General features: G+C 37.8%; 1 protein-coding gene and 1 long non-coding RNA gene across 3 annotated transcripts; one reads left to right on the forward strand and one right to left on the reverse strand.

Annotated features, from left to right (window-relative positions):
* Positions 1–6,851: 6,851 nt before the first annotated feature.
* LOC149112616 (uncharacterized) lies at positions 6,852–10,285 on the forward strand. Its single transcript, XM_089290541.1, has one exon. It carries the CDS (start codon positions 8,348–8,350, stop codon positions 9,869–9,871), a length of 1,524 nt encoding a protein of 507 aa, XP_089146667.1. The 5' UTR covers positions 6,852–8,347; the 3' UTR covers positions 9,872–10,285.
* A 3,591-nt stretch (positions 10,286–13,876) lies between these two features.
* LOC149112617 (uncharacterized) lies at positions 13,877–17,847 on the reverse strand. Of its 2 annotated transcripts, XR_016207526.1 has the most exons (3): positions 17,514–17,847; positions 17,166–17,247; positions 13,877–14,668 (listed from the first exon to the last, which is right to left on the reverse strand). It is a non-coding gene; the product is annotated as an uncharacterized LOC149112617 (long non-coding RNA). The 2 variants fall into 2 exon arrangements; XR_016207527.1 differs by lacking the exon at positions 17,166–17,247 and having other exon boundaries at positions 17,514–17,846.
* Positions 17,848–24,117: the final 6,270 nt, after the last annotated feature.

The raw sequence follows: 24,117 nt of genomic DNA on the forward strand, positions 1-24,117 counted from the left end.
CATTGTCGTCCGTAGTCGTTTCTGGGCTTTTGTCGTGACTGTAACAGGACTGTTGCTGACTTCATTCCATGTTTCCTTCTTTTGTAGTAACTACAAACTGGTAGCGAAAATTAGTTCTAGTGTCAAGCTTGAAAAGGAACGGTTGAAAATTTCTTCAAACGGTGTACTCTCGCGTAATAGTTACTGTTCAACCCTAGAAGTGTCTGTACCAGGGGGGACTGGCAGCTACCTTCGATCTGGCCGCTTCTCTGGTTTCTATGATCGCCCCAGTAAAGAAATCTGTCAATCATTTGAGAACCACTGGAAAAGTTGAAAATTTACAGAGTATGTAAATAACGTGTAATTAACATGTAAATAATCAAAAAGACTGTAAAGAATAATTTACATGATTTTTCCCCTTTTACAGGTTTTGGAGGTTTCATGTAAATAACATGTAAATATTTTAAGTGAAACATGTAAATGATGAAGAAAACACTGTAAATGTTTCAAAGCAAAGGGCTAAGATCATGTAAATAACATGTAAACTGTTCGTGCAAATACTGTAAATAGCCTGTAAATTTCTTGTGATTCAACCTGGAAACCCGTAAATAACATGTAAATTTAATGCAGGGAGGGTGCCATAATACTGTAAATAACATGTAAATAAAAAAGGGGAGGCTGTAAACAACATGTAAATAAAAAAAGGGAGGCTATAAATAACATGGAAAATGAAAACAGGAGCCTGTAAATAACATGTAAATCGAAGAAGGGAGCCTGTAAATAACATGTAAATCGAAAAAGGGAGCCTGTAAATAACGTGTAAATCAAAAAAGGGAGTCTGTAAATAACATGGAAATCAAAAAAGGAGTCCATAAAGAACATGTAAATCGAAAAAGGGAGCCTGTAAATAACATGTAAATCAAAAAAGGGAGCCTGTAAATAACATGTAAATCGAAAAAGGGAGCCTGTAAATAACATGTAAATCGAAGAAGGGAACCTGTAAATAACATGTAAATGGAAAAAGGGAGCCTGTAAATAACATGTAAATGGAAAAAGGGAGCCTGTAAATAACATGTAAATGGAAAAAGGGAGCCTGTAAATAACATGGAAATCGAAAAAGAGAGCCTGTAAATAACATGTAAATGGAAAAAGGGAGCCTGTAAATAACATGGAAATCGAAAAAGAGAGCCTGTAAATAACATGTAAATGGAAAAAGGGAGCCTGTAAATAACATGGAAATCGAAAAAGGGAGCCTGTAAATAGCATGTAAATGGAAAAAGGGAGCCTGTAAATAACATGGAAATCGAAAAAGGGAACCTGTAAATAACATGTAAACTGAAAAGGGGAGCCTGTAAATAACCTGTAAATTGAAAAAGGGAGCCTGCAAATAACCTGTAAATTGAAAAAGGGAGCCTGTAAATAACCTGGAAATGGAAAAAGGGAGCCTGTAAATAACATGAAAATCGAAAAAGGGAGGCAGAAACCCTGTGCAATAAATGATGTGTAAATAATCACTTGAGGAAAAATGCATGGAATGTACTGTTTTATTGTAATCAAATCTGTTGACCTTAATTATAATAGTAGAAAATATGCAAATTTATACAGAATCAGAAATTTATTGCAATCAGAAAAAACTCAGTAAAATTCAAATAGTTTTTATATGCCATGAATAAGGTTTACAGTGTATACATTGCAACAAATAAAACATGTTTTCTTTTCTATCTATTCATAACAAGACGACTTAAATGTAATTTTGTGCATGGCCAAAATATTTTAAAATACCATGACTGAGCTCCTTTAACTGAATTCAAGCACTTTTCAAGAAGGCTACTAAAATTCAAGACCTTTTCAAGATTGTGGGAAACCATGTCATATTCAGCTCTATTTAATTCATAAATAATAAAATGATGAAGAACTATACTGTTGTCAGCTACAACTAGTAAAAATTTTGCAATTTAGGTGTATTACTAAATTAAAATTGTTTGCGAATGGATACCTCTCTTAAATATATACTAAATCCACAAAGTCAAATGTAACGTAATAATACCTTTGTCATAAAATGAATGAATAAACTGTTTTTTCTTACTAAGTAATTAATGTAGGATTAAATTAGCCTTAACAATGAAAAATGGGGGAGGCACGATGGCCTCGTAGTTACATGTAGTGCGCTCAACTCCTGATCGAGCGATCCGGGTTCAAGCTCTAGGCGGGTACATTCTGTTGTGTTGTTGGGCAACACACTTTACTCTCAGTGTCTCTCCACCCAGGTGTATAAGTGGGTAGCAGCGAATTTAATGGTTGGGTAACCCTGCAATGGACTGGCATCTCATCCAGGGGGAGTAGAAATAGTCCTAGTCGCTTCCTGCTACAGAAAGCGGGATAAGCTCCAGCCTGTTGGGCCACGTGGCTCGTATGCAGACTTTACTTTTACCTTATTATGAAAATTACTGCAATGTAAGTGTGAAGTATTGATCAACTTTTTTCATAGAGTGAATTGTTCTTCTGTTTGAAATAACAGAAAATAGGGAGAAAAAACATTTACCACAAGATAGAAATTGACATTTTAAATTCATCATAAAAACATTCATGCCAAAGGAATACTACATTGCATAACATAAAACAAGGCTTCTGACATCTTTTAGGCTATGTTTTCAAAGTCACAGTTTCCTTCTTTTTCCAAAACTGTACGGAATCCAAACAGTACAAACATTTTGGACCCCTGACAAAACATTCACTGTAAACAATATTCAAAATTTTACTTTTTCTTTTTGTGATAAAAAACTGTACTGTAAAAAAAAAATTCATAGGGGCCTGTTGAAATTGAAAGGCCTATCTAGTACCATAGTTCCCATAACACATCATGGTACTACATGTATGTAAACATAGCCTTTTCTTTTTATGATGAAATCTTATAGCTGCTGTATTGAACAATAAGTATCAACCTAGTAATCTAAGATATTTAAATTTGATGCTAATTCACTAACACAGGTACAGTGTAAGTGATACTTCAAAGCATTAAAAAATAATGTTTAAAGTGGTTGAATTTATGCCAGAAAGCTGCCAGAGCATATCAAAGTGTTGAAGGTCACCATGTTAGACTGTAATGTACCAGGGACCCATTTCTCGAAGGTCCCAAAAAGTTTTCGCACCCAGAAAGCCATACCAAAATCTGAAATCTTATGCTTACAGAGCTGTTTTAATTGCTTATTCTCAATATGAACAGAGGTTTCCTTCACACAAGAAGTTTCAGGCATATACAGCTCTTAGTTTTTAGACACAGCTCAATTAAAGATGGCTTTGTGGGCCCGAAAAGTTTCCAGGGCCTTCAAGAAATGAGCCTTGGACCCCTTATAGAGTCATAAGTACTGTAGACTTCTCAGTGGCTGATTTTTTCCTGATCAAGCATCAATGCCAAGGAATATGCATGTATTGACCACTCTCAATTTTACTTCATCCTACAAGTAACATAAAACATTTCGTTAAATAAGATAAGTTATGTCTGAGTATGAATCAGCAAATTCTGTGTATGATATCAATCACTGAATTTTACATTGGAGTTATTATTTTGTTTCTTGTCATTCCAATTTATACTGTGACCTTTGAAATCAGACTGTAGCTGGTCATGTTGACTGGCCAAAGTAATTTTAGCTTGGTCACGTCTCGTTTCTGACCGGTCAGGATATTTATGCAAAAATCAAGTACATGTAATGTGAGCCAAATTAAACCCACAAATATAGTTTATTTGTTCCAGTCACTGCTAGACCGTTTAAAAATTGGCTTAATATTAACCCCAGTCACTCGAATGGCATTCCTATCGATCTTGAACGCATGATAAACAGCAAGCGAATGGTCTTTAGCCGTTCGAACAGATACATGTATGCATTGGTGTATGTTTTCATTAGAGGTCATAATAGAAAAGAGATTAAAAACTCTCAGATTTACAGTTGGGGATTTGATTGTTTATTCAAGAATGAACAACGTGACCGTCTCAACATGACATGACTGGTCAACATGACTGGCGAGTGAAGTTTTTGGCCAGTCAAGTGACCATTAGAGCCAAGGAGAATAATAGCAACAAAGCAAAAAATTTGCACCAAGATTTTGGATATTTGTTTTTGAACATGCAGTCTAATGCAAATGCTACTGTTTGCAGTGTTTTTTTTGTTGTATTCTTCAATTTACAAAAGCCCATTTTTCATTACTTTTTAATTGTGGGTGTGATGCCCAACGAGTTTGCCAAGCAGAAAGGTCTTGATGAGTCCCTTGGCCGGGACGAAACAAGTTGCGTAAGACTAGCCACGAACAGTGTATTATCACAAGTGAGTGTCAACTTTATTGTCAATTTTCACTGGTGAATTTGTGCGGTCAGGAATCCTTATGCGATATAAGGCGAGATTGCTGTCATCATTTTGTTAGCGAACGAGGCTTTGAGCACGATGCCCAATGAGTTTGCCAAGCAGAAAGGTCTCTGATGAGTCCCTTGGCCGGGACGAAACGAGCTGCATAGGACTGGCCACGAACAATGTATTATCACAAGAAACTGTCAACTTTACCGTCAATTGTAGTGTCCCCAATTTATTAGTCTGTATTAGGTTACTTTATTAACTAGTTTTTATTATCGTTAAGGATAACTATTATTATGATCATTACTATAATTATTGTAAATAAAAACTTCACAGGTTCTTTAGAGGTAAACCCTTATCAAGTGCAACCTTCTCCAAAGTAATGTTGGACCCACCATGCACGCAACTGACCCTCTTGACGCTCTTAATTTCTTCATTTTCAAACGAAAGTTAAGGTTGTAAATTTACTTCTTACATTGTTGTAATTATGCCTAAGCCACAATTTCATCTTTATACAATCATTCTATCGTAGATTTGAACAGAAATAACCAAGGACGTTTTCAATATACGAGTCCCAAAACAGTCGTCAAACATAGGGAATATGGCTCTGGCGAGCTCACTTTTTGGGACTAGATTTTCTCAGAAACAACCAAAAATAATACCAATGAGCAGTAACAAGTGCTTACCTTGAAAGTTCATCTGTAGCTTTGCAGGGTCGTCATCCCCGTGAAACAGCAAACAAAGAGAAAAAATATACGTCAAAACTTGAACTGCCACTAGAACCGGAGAAAAAGAAGAGATGAAGGACAACAAACCCTATATTTTGGCTGTCTTACGCCATATATTCGACATCTTTTCGTCACAAATTTCCACTATGATGGAAACATCAGACGCCATCTTGAAGCACTAAACAACTAATCAGAGATGAGAAATCTACCCACGTGATATATGTTTCCAATCCAGTCTTCTACTATCCATGGTAGCAATTGTGCTAAAAATTGAATTCGCGTCCTTACTGCGCTCGATTTTCGCAACAGCGCGTGCACATGAGCGCGCGCGTACACAATGTAAGAGATTTCCCTCAAGCTAAGCTCGACAGCGAAATTTATGCTCGTTTTCTCTTAAACGAGCACGGTGACTGCATGAATTTACATTACATAAGGTTATATACAATAGATCTCGATTTCAAGAAAAGTTTAAAATTCTGCTTAAAAATATAATTTTGATTTTGATGCTGTAAAGAACTCGTCTTCCGGCATTGCTGGGTATGTGCGCACGAAGAGAATTCTTAAGTTTGCAATATAATCATAACTCCAGTTTAACTAACATGGTTTAAAATGTAAGTTCAGAGTCTATTTTGTTTAACTTCTCTAGTAAATTAATCCAATAAGTGCTTTTTTTAGAATTTGTAGTGCCCCTTTCTACTAACTGAGGTTAAGTAATGACAACCTCATCGGTCGAGACCATCCAAGGTGTGCTAAAACGAGCACGGTGACCACTATTTTTTTATTGCATTTTTCTAATATACATAACATGATTACCAACTGGATGAAGTTTGATAAAATTTTTAATGCCGGTCAACGGACAATGTCCAGTCAAAAATTGGTTTTGTCTGCTCAAATCGTTGGTTTTGTGGTCGCGTCGCATGATAGCCTCCCAATTACATTTTTCTTTTTTTTTTTTAACGAGTGTCTTTCAAGAATTTTCCTCGTTTGTATGATATGATAGGAGAATTCTTGTAAATGGTATTTAGCAGTAAATACCAGTTTTCCATCACTATTTGTTTGAGATTTTGCACTGCAGGGCGGTATGTGGTGACAAGGCAATATCATCTCTTAATTTTTTCTTCTTGCTTGCGTGCCGATTTTCTTGAGGCACAATGGACCCCTGGCAGAGATGTTTTTATTATTATTGTTTTCGGATAGCCTCGTGCTTGGAGGCATAGTTTGAATTTTGAACATTTGCAGCTTTAGCTGGTTTCGAAACGGTTTTTTTTATTCCGGTTATAAGCCTCCTCGGATATAAAACCCTACGGGCGAAAAAGTCAAAGAAAGCAGAACTGGCCTTCGCTTCCTTTGTAGGTCACACCGAAGACAACTGCAATAACAACTATTTGGCGGTGCCTATTTTATAATCCTGTTTGGAGAGGCAATGTGAGCATAAAGAATCTTGCCCAAGATCACCCCACAACAACCCTGGCCGGTGGTTGAACCCGAACCACTCAATCCAGAGTTTAGGGTGCTAACCATAATTTCAGACGTGCCTTGCAATAAGAAAGTCACGGTTATTTTTTATTTCTGACAGTAAAGAGCATTTTGTGATAAAAAATTAACGCTATAAGGGAACGACGTTTCGACCGTTCAACGGTCATTTTCAAGTTCGGTAGAAGAATAAAATTACATGCGCATTAGGCTTTTTTAACTTTTATACATATTTTACCGCTTTTAACCATATATTTATGCATGTAATTGTATTCTTCTACCGAACTGGAAAATGACCTTTGAGTGGTCGTAACGTCGTTCGGCTATAGCATTGAAGGGAGAGTTTCTCGGTTCGATGCATGTCTCTAAATCAAAATACTTTTGTTCGCTTCTTATCAATGTTATCGCTTTAAAACCCCACTCAGATGTAGATCAGTAATCACATGCTATAGTTAAACGTGGTCGAACGACAGATGACCAAAATTCTTAGAAGATTTCAGTAGATTTTACCGACGCTGTCGACAGTTGAATTTAGTGTTGACCCGTACGATTTATCCTACGGTCGATGATTTTACGGCTATTTGCATGCGAAATTAGGTAATTTGCTTACGATTGGCTCATAAACAAGGAGAATCTGGGCCTGTGCCAAAAAGCGTTCACAGGCGAATAAATGATACAGACATGCGCCGAACCGTGAAACCCTCTCTTTAACTTTTATCACAAAATTTTTAAGAGCATGTCCGTGTAAGAAGCGACCATTCAAATTTTAGTGGAAAATGGATTGCCTTCATTTCTTCACAAGACAAGCAACATATGCAGTGAAGGACAATGGCTTATATTTTGGCAGATTCGCTATCTATATTTCTTGTTTTATTTTTTATCTTTGGTGGAGGGGGGAGAGGGTGCGAGCTATCCTTGCTAAAAATTCGCACATTTAATCAAACAACCTAATTCTTTCAGAGTTTATGCATAATTTTTTCTTTCCACGTAATCAAAACGGCTTGTTTATCTCAAATACAAGCAAAGTCATGATTTTTTTCCTTATCCTCCAAGAAACGTCTTTGCCCTTTTCGCTGACATAGCCTCCAAACAAACTGATTGTTTATAAAAGTGGGACCTCTAACTGAGTGATGACTGTTATCAGTCATATATGGTGAGGCAAAGCTAAAAATATCAGAATTCAAAGTTCTGGGCACTCGCAATTTTGAAGTCCAGAAAAATTCGAGTTAGTAGCCCAAAATTCGACATTTGTGAGAAATGACGAATCTCGCATTTTGAGTCACATGCATTTTGAATCTCTCAGCGAATTTTGTGACATTATCTGACTAGAGTTATTGATTTTTGCCTTTTTGAGAATACGATAAGAGTTATTTTACAACCGAATATCGGGGAATTGTTCAAGCCTTAACTTGCTTTTGATTAAGAGTAGCACTGATCATCAGACAGCCTTTGCTGTCACACAGCACGCATATTTTGTTTACGCAAGCATTGATTAAAAATCTCGTATTCCCTTCGAAGTGCAACTGCTTTTGAGGTTATTTTGATATTTACATTTTATCTTTTCATTTTCTTGATTTGTTATAATTTGCCTATAATTTGGGAAGAAAATTAGGAAAAATTAAACAATAATTGGAATTTTTAGACAATATATAAGACCTATATTGACTTACTGAACTTGCTTTGCAAATTGTTTTTGGATGAAATGACATCGCAATTCATTCCTTTAATAATATTTTACAGACCTTTTGACGTCAAAGCTTATTATCTTTTTCACTTCATTCTACAGTCCAAGAGTATCTCTCTGTAAAGCACTTAACAGAAGCTATGGATGACGAAATGTTGAGGGAATTTGTTACTATTCATGTCAAGGAACGTGCATGGCAAGTGGTGAAGTTGTTTTGGGATGAGCTGATTCGCAGAGACCGAAGGAATAATGACGAGGATGCAGTGAGTTTTGATCTGAGGTCACGAATATTGAGCTGGTGGCCAACTAATGAGGACCAAGATTTAGAAGTACTGTGTAAACTACTGACTGAGAGTGATTGTAAACTAGACAACTTAAACCTCAGCTTTTATAAGGTAACAGATGAAGGAGTAAAGCATATAGCTGAAGCCCTGTCCAACAGCAACTGTGCACTAAACAGCTTAAACCTCAGTGAGAATTACGAAATTACAGATGCAGGAGTGAAGCATATAGCTGAAGCCCTGTCCAACAGCAACTGTGCACTAAACAGCTTAGACCTCAGCGGCTTTGAGGTAACAGATGAAGGGGTAAAGCATATAGCTGAAGCCCTGTCCAACAGCAACTGTGCACTAAACAGCTTAGACCTCAGCGGCTTTGAGGTAACAGATGAAGGGGTAAAGCATATAGCTGAAGCCCTGTCTAACAGCAACTGTGCACTAAACAGCTTACAACTCAGGTCCTGGAAGGTAACAGCTGAAGGAGCAAAGCATATAGCTGAAGCCCTGTCCAACAGCAACTGTGCACTAAACACCTTATACCTCAACTGCTGTAAGGTAACAGATGAAGGGGTAAAGCATATAGCTGAAGCCCTGTCCAACAGCAACTGTGCACTAAACAGCTTAGACCTCAGCGGCTTTGAGGTAACAGATGAAGGGGTAAAGCATATAGCTGAAGCCCTGTCCAACAGCAACTGTGCACTAAACAGCTTACACCTCATGTACTTTAAGGTAACAGATGAAGGGGTAAAGCATATAGCTGAAGCCCTGTCCAACAGCAACTGTGCACTAAACAGCTTAGACCTCAGCGGCTTTGAGGTAACAGATGAAGGGGTAAAGCATATAGCTGAAGCCCTGTCCAACAGCAACTGTGCACTAAACAGCTTAGACCTAAGCTTGTGTAGGGTAACAGATGAAGGAGCAAAGCATATAGCTGAAGCCCTGTCTAACAGCAACTGTGCACTAAACAGCTTACAACTCAGCTGGAAGGTAACAGATGAAGGAGCAAAGCATATAGCTGAAGCCCTGTCCAACAGCAACTGTGCACTAAACAGCTTACACCTCGGGGACTGTGAGGTAACAGATGAAGGGGTAAAGCATATAGCTGAAGCCCTGTCCAACAGCAACTGTGCACTAAACAGCTTACACCTCGGGTACTGTCAGGTAACAGATGAAGGGGTAAAGCATATAGCTGAAGCCCTGTCCAACAGCAACTGTGCACTAAACGGCTTACACCTCAGTGGCAATCACGAAATAACAGATGAAGGAAAAAGACATTTAGCTGAGGCACTTGAGCACAGTAAGTATAAACTGATAACCTTAACCCGGTTAGAGATTATAGTAAAAGCTAAAGTTAAAGGGCAGGTGTCTGAAGAAGGCTTGAGTTAAGATAAACGTATTTAAAGTGTACAGTCTGTACACACAAGTAATACGGTGAGAGTACTGTAGGCGCCAGTGTCAAAGGGGCCTGGGGTCCGTTTCTCGAAAGCCCCGGAAACTTCGGGTCCGTAAACCCATAGCAAAATCTCGAACCTTATGATTACAGAGCTGTCTTATTCACATATCCTTAATATGAAGAGAAGTTCCCTTCATACAAGATGTTTCAGGTGTATACAGTTCTCCGTCTTCAGATATAGATGGGCTAAAAATGGCTTTCCGGAGCTTTCGAGAACTTGAACGGGCCCAGGGGGACTTGTCCCCAAACATGCTATTGCTAACAAATTGTAGTCTCGAGACAGAAGCTTGTTATAAACTTGTAGATTTTTTAAGTCGTTGAAAGAGAAATGTTTTGTTAAAAGTAGACAGTAACTAATGAAGGTTAACCAATATTTTATTTGATTGGCGCGATCGATGCACAGCGCGCTTTTTACGAGCTATATTGTATGTATATGCTTAGTGTACAATTTGGTGAAAACTTTGTTTCTCCGGCAGGAGGAAATTCAGTAGTACTTTAACTGTAGCATCAAGTTGACTAAAACAAATAAGTTGTTTCTCCCAGCGAAATCCTACTTCAAGTTAGGTCGGCTCAAAATGTACCCTGAGAATGCAATGAAACAAGAATTCCTGTTAAAGATTAGGCTCATATTACAGAGCGGTAGGTTAAAATGCGCTCTGTTATCCAATACAGTTTTGGATCAATAGTCACAATTATTTTTCTCTCTTGTAATTTCTTAACTTTTTGACTTGATAATGATGTTGTGAAAACGTCGAAACGTAGTCTAGCTTTTTAGCTTTTTTACCTTTTTATAATGTTTCTAAAAAATATTTCATCGCAGTCTTTTATAGCTAAATTTTGAATAATTAACATTACTTATTAGCATAAGAGACATAGGAACAAAATAAAATTTTGTTCACTTAATTGTAATGAAGAGTTGAATTGTTTGTGGTAGGCGTTCTCAAAGAATCAGCTGAATTACAAATAGCATGTTAACTCTCCATAGCAGGGTCTGTTTGAAGTTCTGTCTTCTTCATATCGTAGCACTGGAGTAGGATAAAAAATACATGAAATGTCCTTAATTCTTTCATTTATAAACAGATTTACAATTATATAATCTTATTTTTTTAAAATCAAGTTGTACTTAAATTCTAGTTGAGTTTCGAATTGGCATATATCAGATCTAGTTTTCTACTAGAAATGTAACTTTCAGAGTATTTTAGGAATATTTTAATATTTTGTAATTATTTAGGACAGACGACCAGTTAGTTCATTAGTGTAAAATTTTACCTTTTACAAATAAACATTGTGTAAGAACATTGTCGTCCGTAGTCGTTTCTGGGCTTTTGTCGTGACTGTAACAGGACTGTTGCTGACTTCATTCCATGTTTCCTTCTTTTGTAGTAACTACAAACTGGTAGCGAAAATTAGTTCTAGTGTCAAGCTTGAAAAGGAACGGTTGAAAATTTCTTCAAACGGTGTACTCTCGCGTAATAGTTACTGTTCAACCCTAGAAGTGTCTGTACCAGGGGGGACTGGCAGCTACCTTCGATCTGGCCGCTTCTCTGGTTTCTATGATCGCCCCAGTAAAGAAATCTGTCAATCATTTGAGAACCACTGGAAAAGTTGAAAATTTACAGAGTATGTAAATAACGTGTAATTAACATGTAAATAATCAAAAAGACTGTAAAGAATAATTTACATGATTTTTCCCCTTTTACAGGTTTTGGAGGTTTCATGTAAATAACATGTAAATATTTTAAGTGAAACATGTAAATGATGAAGAAAACACTGTAAATGTTTCAAAGCAAAGGGCTAAGATCATGTAAATAACATGTAAACTGTTCGTGCAAATACTGTAAATAGCCTGTAAATTTCTTGTGATTCAACCTGGAAACCCGTAAATAACATGTAAATTTAATGCAGGGAGGGTGCCATAATACTGTAAATAACATGTAAATAAAAAAGGGGAGGCTGTAAACAACATGTAAATAAAAAAAGGGAGGCTATAAATAACATGGAAAATGAAAACAGGAGCCTGTAAATAACATGTAAATCGAAGAAGGGAGCCTGTAAATAACATGTAAATCGAAAAAGGGAGCCTGTAAATAACGTGTAAATCAAAAAAGGGAGTCTGTAAATAACATGGAAATCAAAAAAGGAGTCCATAAAGAACATGTAAATCGAAAAAGGGAGCCTGTAAATAACATGTAAATCAAAAAAGGGAGCCTGTAAATAACATGTAAATCGAAAAAGGGAGCCTGTAAATAACATGTAAATCGAAGAAGGGAACCTGTAAATAACATGTAAATGGAAAAAGGGAGCCTGTAAATAACATGTAAATGGAAAAAGGGAGCCTGTAAATAACATGTAAATGGAAAAAGGGAGCCTGTAAATAACATGGAAATCGAAAAAGAGAGCCTGTAAATAACATGTAAATGGAAAAAGGGAGCCTGTAAATAACATGGAAATCGAAAAAGAGAGCCTGTAAATAACATGTAAATGGAAAAAGGGAGCCTGTAAATAACATGGAAATCGAAAAAGGGAGCCTGTAAATAGCATGTAAATGGAAAAAGGGAGCCTGTAAATAACATGGAAATCGAAAAAGGGAACCTGTAAATAACATGTAAACTGAAAAGGGGAGCCTGTAAATAACCTGTAAATTGAAAAAGGGAGCCTGCAAATAACCTGTAAATTGAAAAAGGGAGCCTGTAAATAACCTGGAAATGGAAAAAGGGAGCCTGTAAATAACATGAAAATCGAAAAAGGGAGGCAGAAACCCTGTGCAATAAATGATGTGTAAATAATCACTTGAGGAAAAATGCATGGAATGTACTGTTTTATTGTAATCAAATCTGTTGACCTTAATTATAATAGTAGAAAATATGCAAATTTATACAGAATCAGAAATTTATTGCAATCAGAAAAAACTCAGTAAAATTCAAATAGTTTTTATATGCCATGAATAAGGTTTACAGTGTATACATTGCAACAAATAAAACATGTTTTCTTTTCTATCTATTCATAACAAGACGACTTAAATGTAATTTTGTGCATGGCCAAAATATTTTAAAATACCATGACTGAGCTCCTTTAACTGAATTCAAGCACTTTTCAAGAAGGCTACTAAAATTCAAGACCTTTTCAAGATTGTGGGAAACCATGTCATATTCAGCTCTATTTAATTCATAAATAATAAAATGATGAAGAACTATACTGTTGTCAGCTACAACTAGTAAAAATTTTGCAATTTAGGTGTATTACTAAATTAAAATTGTTTGCGAATGGATACCTCTCTTAAATATATACTAAATCCACAAAGTCAAATGTAACGTAATAATACCTTTGTCATAAAATGAATGAATAAACTGTTTTTTCTTACTAAGTAATTAATGTAGGATTATATTAGCCTTAACAATGAAAAATGGGGGAGGCACGATGGCCTCGTAGTTACATGTAGTGCGCTCAACTCCTGATCGAGCGATCCGGGTTCAAGCTCTAGGCGGGTACATTCTGTTGTGTTGTTGGGCAACACACTTTACTCTCAGTGTCTCTCCACCCAGGTGTATAAGTGGGTAGCAGCGAATTTAATGGTTGGGTAACCCTGCAATGGACTGGCATCTCATCCAGGGGGAGTAGAAATAGTCCTAGTCGCTTCCTGCTACAGAAAGCGGGATAAGCTCCAGCCTGTTGGGCCACGTGGCTCGTATGCAGACTTTACTTTTACCTTATTATGAAAATTACTGCAATGTAAGTGTGAAGTATTGATCAACTTTTTTCATAGAGTGAATTGTTCTTCTGTTTGAAATAACAGAAAATAGGGAGAAAAAACATTTACCACAAGATAGAAATTGACATTTTAAATTCATCATAAAAACATTCATGCCAAAGGAATACTACATTGCATAACATAAAACAAGGCTTCTGACATCTTTTAGGCTATGTTTTCAAAGTCACAGTTTCCTTCTTTTTCCAAAACTGTACGGAATCCAAACAGTACAAACATTTTGGACCCCTGACAAAACATTCACTGTAAACAATATTCAAAATTTTACTTTTTCTTTTTGTGATAAAAAACTGTACTGTAAAAAAAAAATTCATAGGGGCCTGTTGAAATTGAAAGGCCTATCTAGTACCATAGTTTCCATAACACATCATGGTACTACATGTATGTAAACATAGCCTTTTCTTTTTATGATGAAATCTTATAGCTGCTGTATTGAACAATAAGTATCAACCTAGTAATCTAAGATATTTAAATTTGATGCTAATTCACTAACACAGGTACAGTGTAAGTGATACTTCAAAGCATTAAAAAATAATGTTTAAAGTGGTTGAATTTATGCCAGAAAGCTGCCAGAGCATATCAAAGTGTTGAAGGTCACCATGTTAGACTGTAATGTACCAGGGACCCATTTCTCGAAGGTCCCAAAAAGTTTTCGCACCCAGAAAGCCATACCAAAATCTGAAATCTTATGCTTACAGAGCTGTTTTAATTGCTTATTCTCAATATGAACAGAGGTTTCCTTCACACAAGAAGTTTCAGGCATATACAGCTCTTAGTTTTTAGACACAGCTCAATTAAAGATGGCTTTGTGGGCCCGAAAAGTTTCCAGGGCCTTCAAGAAATGAGCCTTGGACCCCTTATAGAGTCATAAGTACTGTAGACTTCTCAGTGGCTGATTTTTTCCTGATCAAGCATCAATGCCAAGGAATATGCATGTATTGACCACTCTCAATTTTACTTCATCCTACAAGTAACATAAAACATTTCGTTAAATAAGATAAGTTATGTCTGAGTATGAATCAGCAAATTCTGTGTATGATATCAATCACTGAATTTTACATTGGAGTTATTATTTTGTTTCTTGTCATTCCAATTTATACTGTGACCTTTGAAATCAGACTGTAGCTGGTCATGTTGACTGGCCAAAGTAATTTTAGCTTGGTCACGTCTCGTTTCTGACCGGTCAGGATATTTATGCAAAAATCAAGTACATGTAATGTGAGCCAAATTAAACCCACAAATATAGTTTATTTGTTCCAGTCACTGCTAGACCGTTTAAAAATTGGCTTAATATTAACCCCAGTCACTCGAATGGCATTCCTATCGATCTTGAACGCATGATAAACAGCAAGCGAATGGTCTTTAGCCGTTCGAACAGATACATGTATGCATTGGTGTATGTTTTCATTAGAGGTCATAATAGAAAAGAGATTAAAAACTCTCAGATTTACAGTTGGGGATTTGATTGTTTATTCAAGAATGAACAACGTGACCGTCTCAACATGACATGACTGGTCAACATGACTGGCGAGTGAAGTTTTTGGCCAGTCAAGTGACCATTCTGGCCAGACATTGCCCGTTGACTGGCCATTATTTTGAGCCCTGAATATTCATCAATCAAACAGATCTTAATCTACATCTGTAGCTACTGTGTGACAAAAACTTTGCATCTCTGATTGGAAGGCACTGAATGTCAGAGGATGAAGAAGAACTAAACTCAAAATGTGTGGCAGTAAATATTCAATGTTCACTATCTTCTACATTGTAATATTCATGCACAATAAATCAAACTCCTATCAAACAATGTTTAAATAATAAGTCAAGTTATTTGCAGGCACAATTTGATTGTTTCTTACATGTACTTATGCTCTATTGGTGGACAAAGGTACAGCTGATGTCATAAATGTTTGTTTTTGTTTCTTTGTTATGTATTACGAAGCAGATAGATTCTACGTTGTCGCGCATCTGTTCAGTAATAGATCGCAGAAGACATCAAAATGTGGTAAGAACATCAGTGACACACGCCTGAAAAATTCACAGATTCTGTGACACACTCTGGTAATGGCTTATGTGAATATTTTTTGTTTTTACCACATTTTGGTGTTATCTGTGATCTACTCAGGGCAGGAAAAAACCAGATCTGATTTACTCAGCCAAGTAAATTTTGCTCTTGGGCAAGTGAAAATAGAAGTTCAGTGGCCCAGTGGGCAAGTGAAATTATAATGTAGCCTCAGTAGTCTTGTGAGTCTGACTAAAAATGCCAGCTTGATAAACGATAATTTCCAGTCATTCCATTTCAAAACTTAAGACCTAAAGATTAGTTAATTATTAGGTTGAAAGCAAGAATTAGTTAGGAATCCAAGCGTACTTCATTCGCATTTGTCCTTTGATTTCCTTACTGGCCACCACACTGGCAACTAATATTTAAATGGGGGCAAGCGAAAACTGAAATTGACTGGCCCACTGGGCAAGTGACTTACAATTTTTTTTCCTGCCCTGCTACAGATGAATGAACAGATGCATGACACATGAAACCTGCATGTATTTGGTAAGAGCCCACTTTCATACAAGTAAAATGTACAGCTGTAACAGGTCTCTAAAATGCTGTCTGGTCATCCCAGGGTAAGGCAATCGATTGAAATTGATCCATAAATTGATATAAATCAATAAATTGAAATTAATGTAAGTGTTATCAGTGCTATCAATCAACTGAAAGAAATTCATACTCACATGCTAGAGAAGTTTCAAGTTATCAATTTGATTTTACCAAATTTATCAGTCATTAGAGAATCAATTGAAAGTTGGCCTCTCTTTGTTAGTTCACATAAACTGTAGAAAAATTGTGTCCCTCAACACAATGTTTGATTGTAACTTTTTTATGTAGATTTCAAAGGCACTACCAAAGACCCCTAAAACATAGTCCCCGATACATGTATGCCAGCAAAATATTCTGTTTACAAGATACAATGTTATGTTTGTATGCAATTGTATTCATGATTTCATATTTCACTTTATATCTTTTGTTCATTTCCTTCTTATTAAATGTTGCTTAAAAGATAAGCTAGTATCAGCAAAATTGATAATGCTTATTGAAAATTTGATCACAATCGATTACTCATGATGAATCCTTTTATTGATTTCTGATATCACTGACTAATTCCTATTGATTGTTATGAAATAATCGATTGACTATACTGTGTCGTCCAAGACAAGTAGATTTTCCTGCCTGAGCAAGTTACTCTTCCCTTTTTTTTCAAGTCCTGTGTAGTTTTCATGACAGTTTGAGGTACATGTATACCTCTTTATAAAGTATCGTAGTGTTTTTTTTGTGAAAGAAAATTTCACAACATTTAACTTACTATCAGCACCAGTGGGTGCAATGTCCATGTACAGTTGTGTAGCATATTGTAACTTGCATGTAGGTACAACTGTAGACACTTGAGTAACTTCAGAATACTTACACTAGCATAAGAGAAATTTCTCTGCTGAAGATGGCACATTACATTTTAGCTCACTAGCATTCACATCAGAGGGCAACATAACCTTACAAGAGAATGCATCAGAAGAAATCATAAGGTGCATATAAGCCAATAACAAATGTCGCATGCTCTTACTCGGTTATCGAGAACAGATAAGAACAGATAATAAAACCCTTTATGCACAGCAGGTAAACATCAACAAGGTCGATTCCACAAGCAATGTAACTTCTCCTTGATAATGACACATTCACAACCAAAGACAAAACGAAATGTATACGTATCTTGACGTTACTTTACTCTACTCGTTCAATTTATGCAAAACTTGCTTACCTGTTGTTGCTGTTGCCTGTAATCGCTATCTTCAGCTTCTGGGTAACGGAAAACTTTGCCTTGAAACCGTGCACGATGACGAAGCGAAGGTAGAGTGGATTTTGGCCCGCTGAAACAGAGCTTGAGTTCGATGCAAGTTCCAACGAACTGCCGAACATGGCGGGAGAACCGAGAGGACCTGGTACCTAACATGAAGACCGCTGATTCCTGTTTGTTGGAGATCGGGCACTCACAAGGCTGGTATGCTCTTATAAAGGGACTGGGATAACAGTGACGGCAATGAAAGCACAGAACGGTAGAAATCACAAAAAACAACCAAAACAAAACAAAAAAACAAAATGTCATTTTGGGTACCGAAAAAAAGTCAGCTATCATTTTCGGAAAGGCGATAAGTCCTAACGTTTTCGGGAAATGGACAAAAAAGCCCTAATAAGTACGAGATACACAAGCTCCTCTAGAATAACCGAACAGATATTTTTTTTTTTTTGCGCTACCTAAAATTAACCTACAGAGCTTTGAAAGTACACCAGATAGCCTAAAACAGCGTTTCAAAGCATTCGAGAGAAAACGGTCGTTGGGCCGGCCGTGTCCCTTATGGTTCCCTGCCTAACCTAACTCGCGTCAGTTCAAACTCGGTCACCGGGGCTCTTTCCGTCTTGAACTCACACAACACGTGACGCTTTCATGGTCCTTCATGAATAAATACGTACGTGTCCGAGAATCAATTTTTCCCTTTTCTAGAGGCGTAAGCTTGGGACGCCTGCATGTGCAGTAACAATTCTAGTTTTATTTTGTCGTTGTGGATGCGCGGAAAGTTCACAAGAAGACAGCTTCGTGCGGTGTCGATCAATGCAGCGATTTAGTTTGGTGCATACCCTCTAACCCAACTTCAATTTAAAGCACACTATAGCACACGCTTGGATTTTAGAGAAGTTCAAATGCTTCAACGTAAAAGGCACCTTAATGGAGGCTTCACGGTAGGTTTACGGAGCTTTAGGGCGGTGTTACGTTTTAACTTTGCGCGCCTTTAAAAGGTCCCATTTATATGTTCTCGGTTACCCGAGACAACCCTTCCTCTCTCCCCCCCCCCCCCCCCGTCCCCCAAGTTTAACCTGGCCGGGGTAACTTTTCATTTATTTCTTTGCAAAATCCAACCAACCGTTTACAAGAGGATAGCGAACCTGTCGGTAACTTGGAATTTACATCATTTCAACAGTCTCCGTTGGTTGAACCATTACACCAGAGTTATATTAAATAAGCCCACTTTTCCGTTACATGGTTTTTGCAGGGTTTAGGCAGGCCTTCTCTTAAATTTAGATCTTTTTTTTCTAAGAGTCTCCATTTTACATTAACGTGGTTTTAACAGTTTTTCGAAAAGCCCCCATTAGCTCATTTAAATTGTTTTCACAGCCTTTGCAAGGTCCCCCTTTTTAATTTACATGTTTTTAACAGGCTATTTACAGTCCCCCACTGCACCCGTGCAACTTCTAGGTTTTCCATTTACATGGTTTTTACATGTTTCTTACAGGCTCCCTTTCTTTCATTTACATTGTTTTTACATGTTTCTTACAGGCCCCCTTTTTTCATTGACATGGTTTTTACATGTTTCTTACAGGCCCCCTTTTTTCATTGACATGGTTTTTACATGTTTCTTACAGGCCCCCTTTTTTCATTGACATGGTTTTTACATGTTTCTTACAGGCCCCCTTTTTTCATTGACATGGTTTTTACATGTTTCTTACAGGCCCCCTTTTTTCATTGACATGGTTTTTACATGTTTCTTACAGGCCCCCTTTTTTCATTTACATGGTTTTTACATGTTTCTTACAGGCCCCCTTTTTTCATTTACATGGTTTTTACATGTTTCTTGCCGGCCGCCTTTTTTCATTTACATGGTTTTTACATCTTTCTTACAGGCCCCCTTTTTTCATTTACATGGTTTTTACAGGGTTACAAACATAACATTTCCAGACTTTTTACAGCATTCGCTTGATTTATTTACATGTTTCTTACATGGTTTAGCAAAGCAATTTACATGTTTTTTACAAAGGCAGATACTGTAAAAGTGCGTAAAATATTTTACAGGTTTTTACATGTTCTTCAAATGATCATTGTCGACAAAGACAATGTAAATCACTATTTACAGAACATTTACATGCTGTACTAAAAGCTGTAAATTTCCTGTAAATTTATTTTACAAAACCCTAACATGTAAATTGTAATTTACAAAGAATGTAAATCAATATTTACATGCTGTAAATTAAAATTGACATGTCCATGTAAATTTTCAACTTTTCCAGTGAACGGTAACGAGCATGCACTTAACGCGAAAATAACGCGAGGAAACCGAAATATGTTTCGCCGCCATTTTTGTCCAGGATTTGCCTTCGATTCGATAACTTTTTATTTGCCGTTGGCAATTTTTAACGACAGCTCTGAGACAATCAGGACTAAGAGAATGAAGGACCAGCTTTGTGCTATTTTCCTGGCGAGCGTGGTTGCATTCTTGGTTGCCTGGCCTGGAGAGGTTTGACCCGTCTCAGGAAAAAAACGAAGCTGAAGTTTTTATTTTGCCGTGGAAATTTCAAGGTTCATTACCTTCCATCTTCACACGGACCAATTATTCTTCTCCAATTTCTATTGAAAATAGCGGTGTCGAACTGTTTCATGTCTGCCATTATACATCGCGAAGCCTCCGAACGCAAGTCTTTAAAATATTTCCCAACTGTTCGGAGTTATACATTTAAACTTGAGCTTACATTAAACAAGCTTTCCTTTCTAAAGTTTTTTCTGTCTTAATTTACCGTCTGATGAAAGACTGCATTTACTTTTGATTTTCCTGTAATAGGTTGAGTCTGAAGACTTTCTTTCGAGTAATGAAACTTGAAGAGGCATGTAGCAGCTATCACAAGGAGCGTTGTGATTGGTTGATAGGTGTTATGTGGATTTATTTTAAGTTGATTGCTTTTCCATTGCTCTTTAGAGCGGTTTTCAGTTAAGTGTCGTAAAACCAAAGCCAAACCAGTTACTTACCAATTAGACTACTCAGCCAATCTCAAACTGTAGTAAAACCAAAACCAAAACCATAGTAATTAGACAATTACTTTCGACACTCAATTGGAAACCGCTCTATAGATCTATTATTAAATTATTAAAATTATTAATTACATTAGAAGCTAGACAGACAAAGAGAGAGACAAAGAAAAGGGAGAGAAAATGAGACAGAGAAATACAGAGCAACGGAGAAAAAAAGATATTGAGGAAAAGAGTGACAGAAGGAAAGGCAAAGAGAACAGAAAAACAGACAGACAAAGAAAGAGTGCGACAAATAGAAAAAGAGAGGCGATGAAAGAAGAAGAACAGACACTGAAAGAGTCTAGAAAGAATGCATAGAATATCTAGAGTTGCTAGACTAGGAGTGTCAAGGGTATCGAGAGTATCAAGAGAATCGAGAGTATCAAGGGTATCGAGAGTATCAAGGGTATCAAGGGTATCGAGGGTATCAAGGGTATCGAGAGTATCAAGAGAATCGAGAGTATCAAGGGTATCGAGAGTATCAAGGGTATCAAGGGTATCGAGGGTATCAAGGGTATCGAGAGTATCAAGGGTATCGAGGGTATCAAGGGTATCGAGAGTATAAAGGGTATCGAGGGTATCGAGAGTATCAAGGGTATCAAGGGTATCAAGGGTATCGAGAGTCAAGGGTATCGAGGGTATCAAGGGTATCGAGAATATAAAGGGTATCGAGGGTATCGAGAGTATCAAGGGTATCGAGGGTATCAAGGGTATCAAGGGTATCGAGAGTATCAAGGGTATCGAGGGTATCAAGGGTATCGAGAGTATAAAGGGTATCGAGGGTATCAAGGGTATCGAGAGTATAAAGGGTATCAAGGGTATCGAGAGTTTCAAGGGTATCAAGGGTATCGAGGGTATCGAGGGTATCAAGGGTATCAAGGGTATCGAGAGTATCAAGGGTATCGAGAGTATAAAGGGTATCGAGGGTATCGAGAGTATCAAGGGTATCGAGCGTATCAAGGGTATCGAGAGTATCAAGGGTATCGTGGGTATCAAGGGTATCGAGGGTATCGAGGGTATCAAGGGTATCGAGAGTATCAAGGGTATCAAGGGTATCAAGGGTATCAAGGGTATAGAGAGTATTAAGGGTATCAAGGGTATTAAGGGTATCAAGGGCATCAAGGGTATCGAGAGTATCAAGGGTATCAAGGGTATCAAGGGCATCAAGGGTATCGAGAGTATCAAGGGTATCAAGGGTATCAAGGGTATCAAGGGTATAGAGAGTATTAAGGGTATCAAGGGTATCAAGGGTATCAAGGGCATCAAGGGTATCGAGAGTATCAAGGGTATCAAGGGTATCAAGGGTATCAAGGGTATCGGGAGTATCTAGAGTATGGAGGGTATCGAGGGTATTGAAAGTGTTAAGCAAAGGGTAACGTCAGATAACATAATTTCATCCAGGAGCGGCTCCTTGTAAGTTTGGCTACGCTATTCCCTATCTATTCTGTTGTAGTAGTGTGCACTTGTTAACGAACTGGCGGCCGCTTCTTTACGTTTTCGAAATGTCTGTAAAGAGGATTTAGTTAAAGTTTGAACGACAAGTAGATTTATGCTAAAACAAATAGCCTATTCGTTAGCTTATTCGCTCTCGATTTCTATGCGTGATGGTAACTAACTGTCCCCTTCGTGCCACGTGGCACATGGGGTAATAGAAACGCGATAGAAATCTGCAGTATTTAGATTTGAAGGAGAAATCACAGGAGAAATCGCTGAGCACTGGAAGTTGCGAAAAAAGAAGTACAATCATTATTTTGTCATTTCTCAATTAAGGAAAGCCCCAAATATCAGCCAGTCATGTTCAAGCATGCGTTCGGCGATGAGCACTCAAGGTGATTAAATCTTTGAGTTATTCCGTGCGAGAGAGCTCAAACGGCTGGCGTGTAGTTATGGGCAAGATGAAGCATTGCATCGGCGAAATAAACGAAATTTATGAAAGATACTGTTTCACCAAAAGGGACAAGCTTCCCGCTACGGAAATGCTTGACAATTTCGTCGCTGAGTTGAAGACCTTGACCAAAACCTGCAATTTTTGGGAGAATCAAGAAAGAGCAAACCACTAAAAAGCTCCTCAGGACGAGAGGTCTCGCCTTGAACCGATATATTGATGTCTGTTGCAGCGAAGAAGTTACTTCAATGCAAATAAAGTTGCTATCCGTGCCCGTTGACAGCATTCATCAAGTCAACTGATTCGAAGAAGAAAAAATTAGATAGGGCTTCAGATGGAAAGTTAAACGGGCAATCTTAGAAGATCTCCTCTAAGTTTCGCGAGTTAAAAAGAAGAGCCCAGCGTGGGGTAACACGTGGAAAAAGTGTAAAGAGAAGAACCATTTTACCAAGAAATGTTCTAGGAGAACGACAGTTTAAAATATTGAAAGCAAAAGAAGGGCTTAAAGAGATCAGTGTCGTGAGGATACAAGCTGTAGAAGAGAGCGCTGTTTCTACGAGGATGTCAGTTAAACAGCAACCAATCCGATTCCAAATTGATTGCAGTCGAGTGCGAACATCTAACGAGACGAGGAACTCGATCCGTGTTCGCAAACATTAGTGAAATGTGGATTGGCACCAAAGTGAAGCCTGTTGGTACCTGTGCTGTAAAGTATCAAGGTCATTGCTCCTGTTGACCAACCGACCGAGTGGGTTAGTCAGATTTTGGTAGCTGTCAAGTAGTTAGTTTGCGTAGATCCCAAAGCTCTCAATGTCGCTTTGGAGAGGGGTCATTGCCAAATTCCAGTTGTAGACGGAGGATTTGTCACCTGCCCTGACAGATGCACGTGTGTCAGTTACTAAAATCGATTTAGCGTCAACGTTTTGGCATATGGAGATGGATCCTGAATCTAGCATGCTCACAACATTCGCTACGCCATATGGGTGATATCGCTGGTTTCGTTGACCATTTGGTCCCAGCATTTCGAGTGAAATATTTTAGAAACATCTCCATCAAGAATTACATGGTCTTCCCGGTGTAAAGTGTATTGCAGACGATGTTCTGATCAATGGAACAAATGAGGGTGATCATGACAGCAATGTAGAGGGGTTTATGAGCATATGTCAGCAGAAAGGTATCAAGCTTAACAGTCAGAAACTAGAGTTGAAAGTTAAGGAAGTTCCATTCCATGGACACCTGCTTACCACAGAGGGTCTAAAGCTAGATCTCGAGAAAGTGGGACGATCATAGAGTTGCTACGTCCAGAGGGACGAGACGACATACTATCGGCTTAACGGAACGGTTAACTACCTCAGCCGGTCGTTTTCTCCATCATCTGTCATGAGGCCTCTCCGAGGCCTCTCTGGGACGACCTGCAGAAAAAGCTTGCTATGATGCTAAGAATCGGATTGTGTTTGCACCCGTTTTGGCGTACTACAGGTCCACTGAAGTTCTTAAAATTCAGTGTGATAGCATTCAGGTGGTCTTGGAGCAGCTCTTATGCAAAATGGGCACCCTATTGCGTACTCCAGTAGAGCCTTAACAATAACTGAGTCCCGTTAAGCCCAAATTGAGAAGGGGATGTTAGCAATTGTTTTCTCATTG

The sequence above is a fragment of the Orbicella faveolata genome, unplaced genomic scaffold (assembly GCF_042242905.1).
Source record: "Orbicella faveolata isolate gen_17 unplaced genomic scaffold, um_ofav_v1 contig_2, whole genome shotgun sequence".
Lineage (NCBI taxonomy): Eukaryota > Metazoa > Cnidaria > Anthozoa > Scleractinia > Merulinidae > Orbicella > Orbicella faveolata.

What these genes read in the sequence shown, in the direction of transcription:
- LOC149112616 (XM_089290541.1), top strand. Translation starts at nt 8,348, where the DNA reads ATGGATGACGAAATGTTGAGGGAATTTGTTACTATTCATGTCAAGGAA.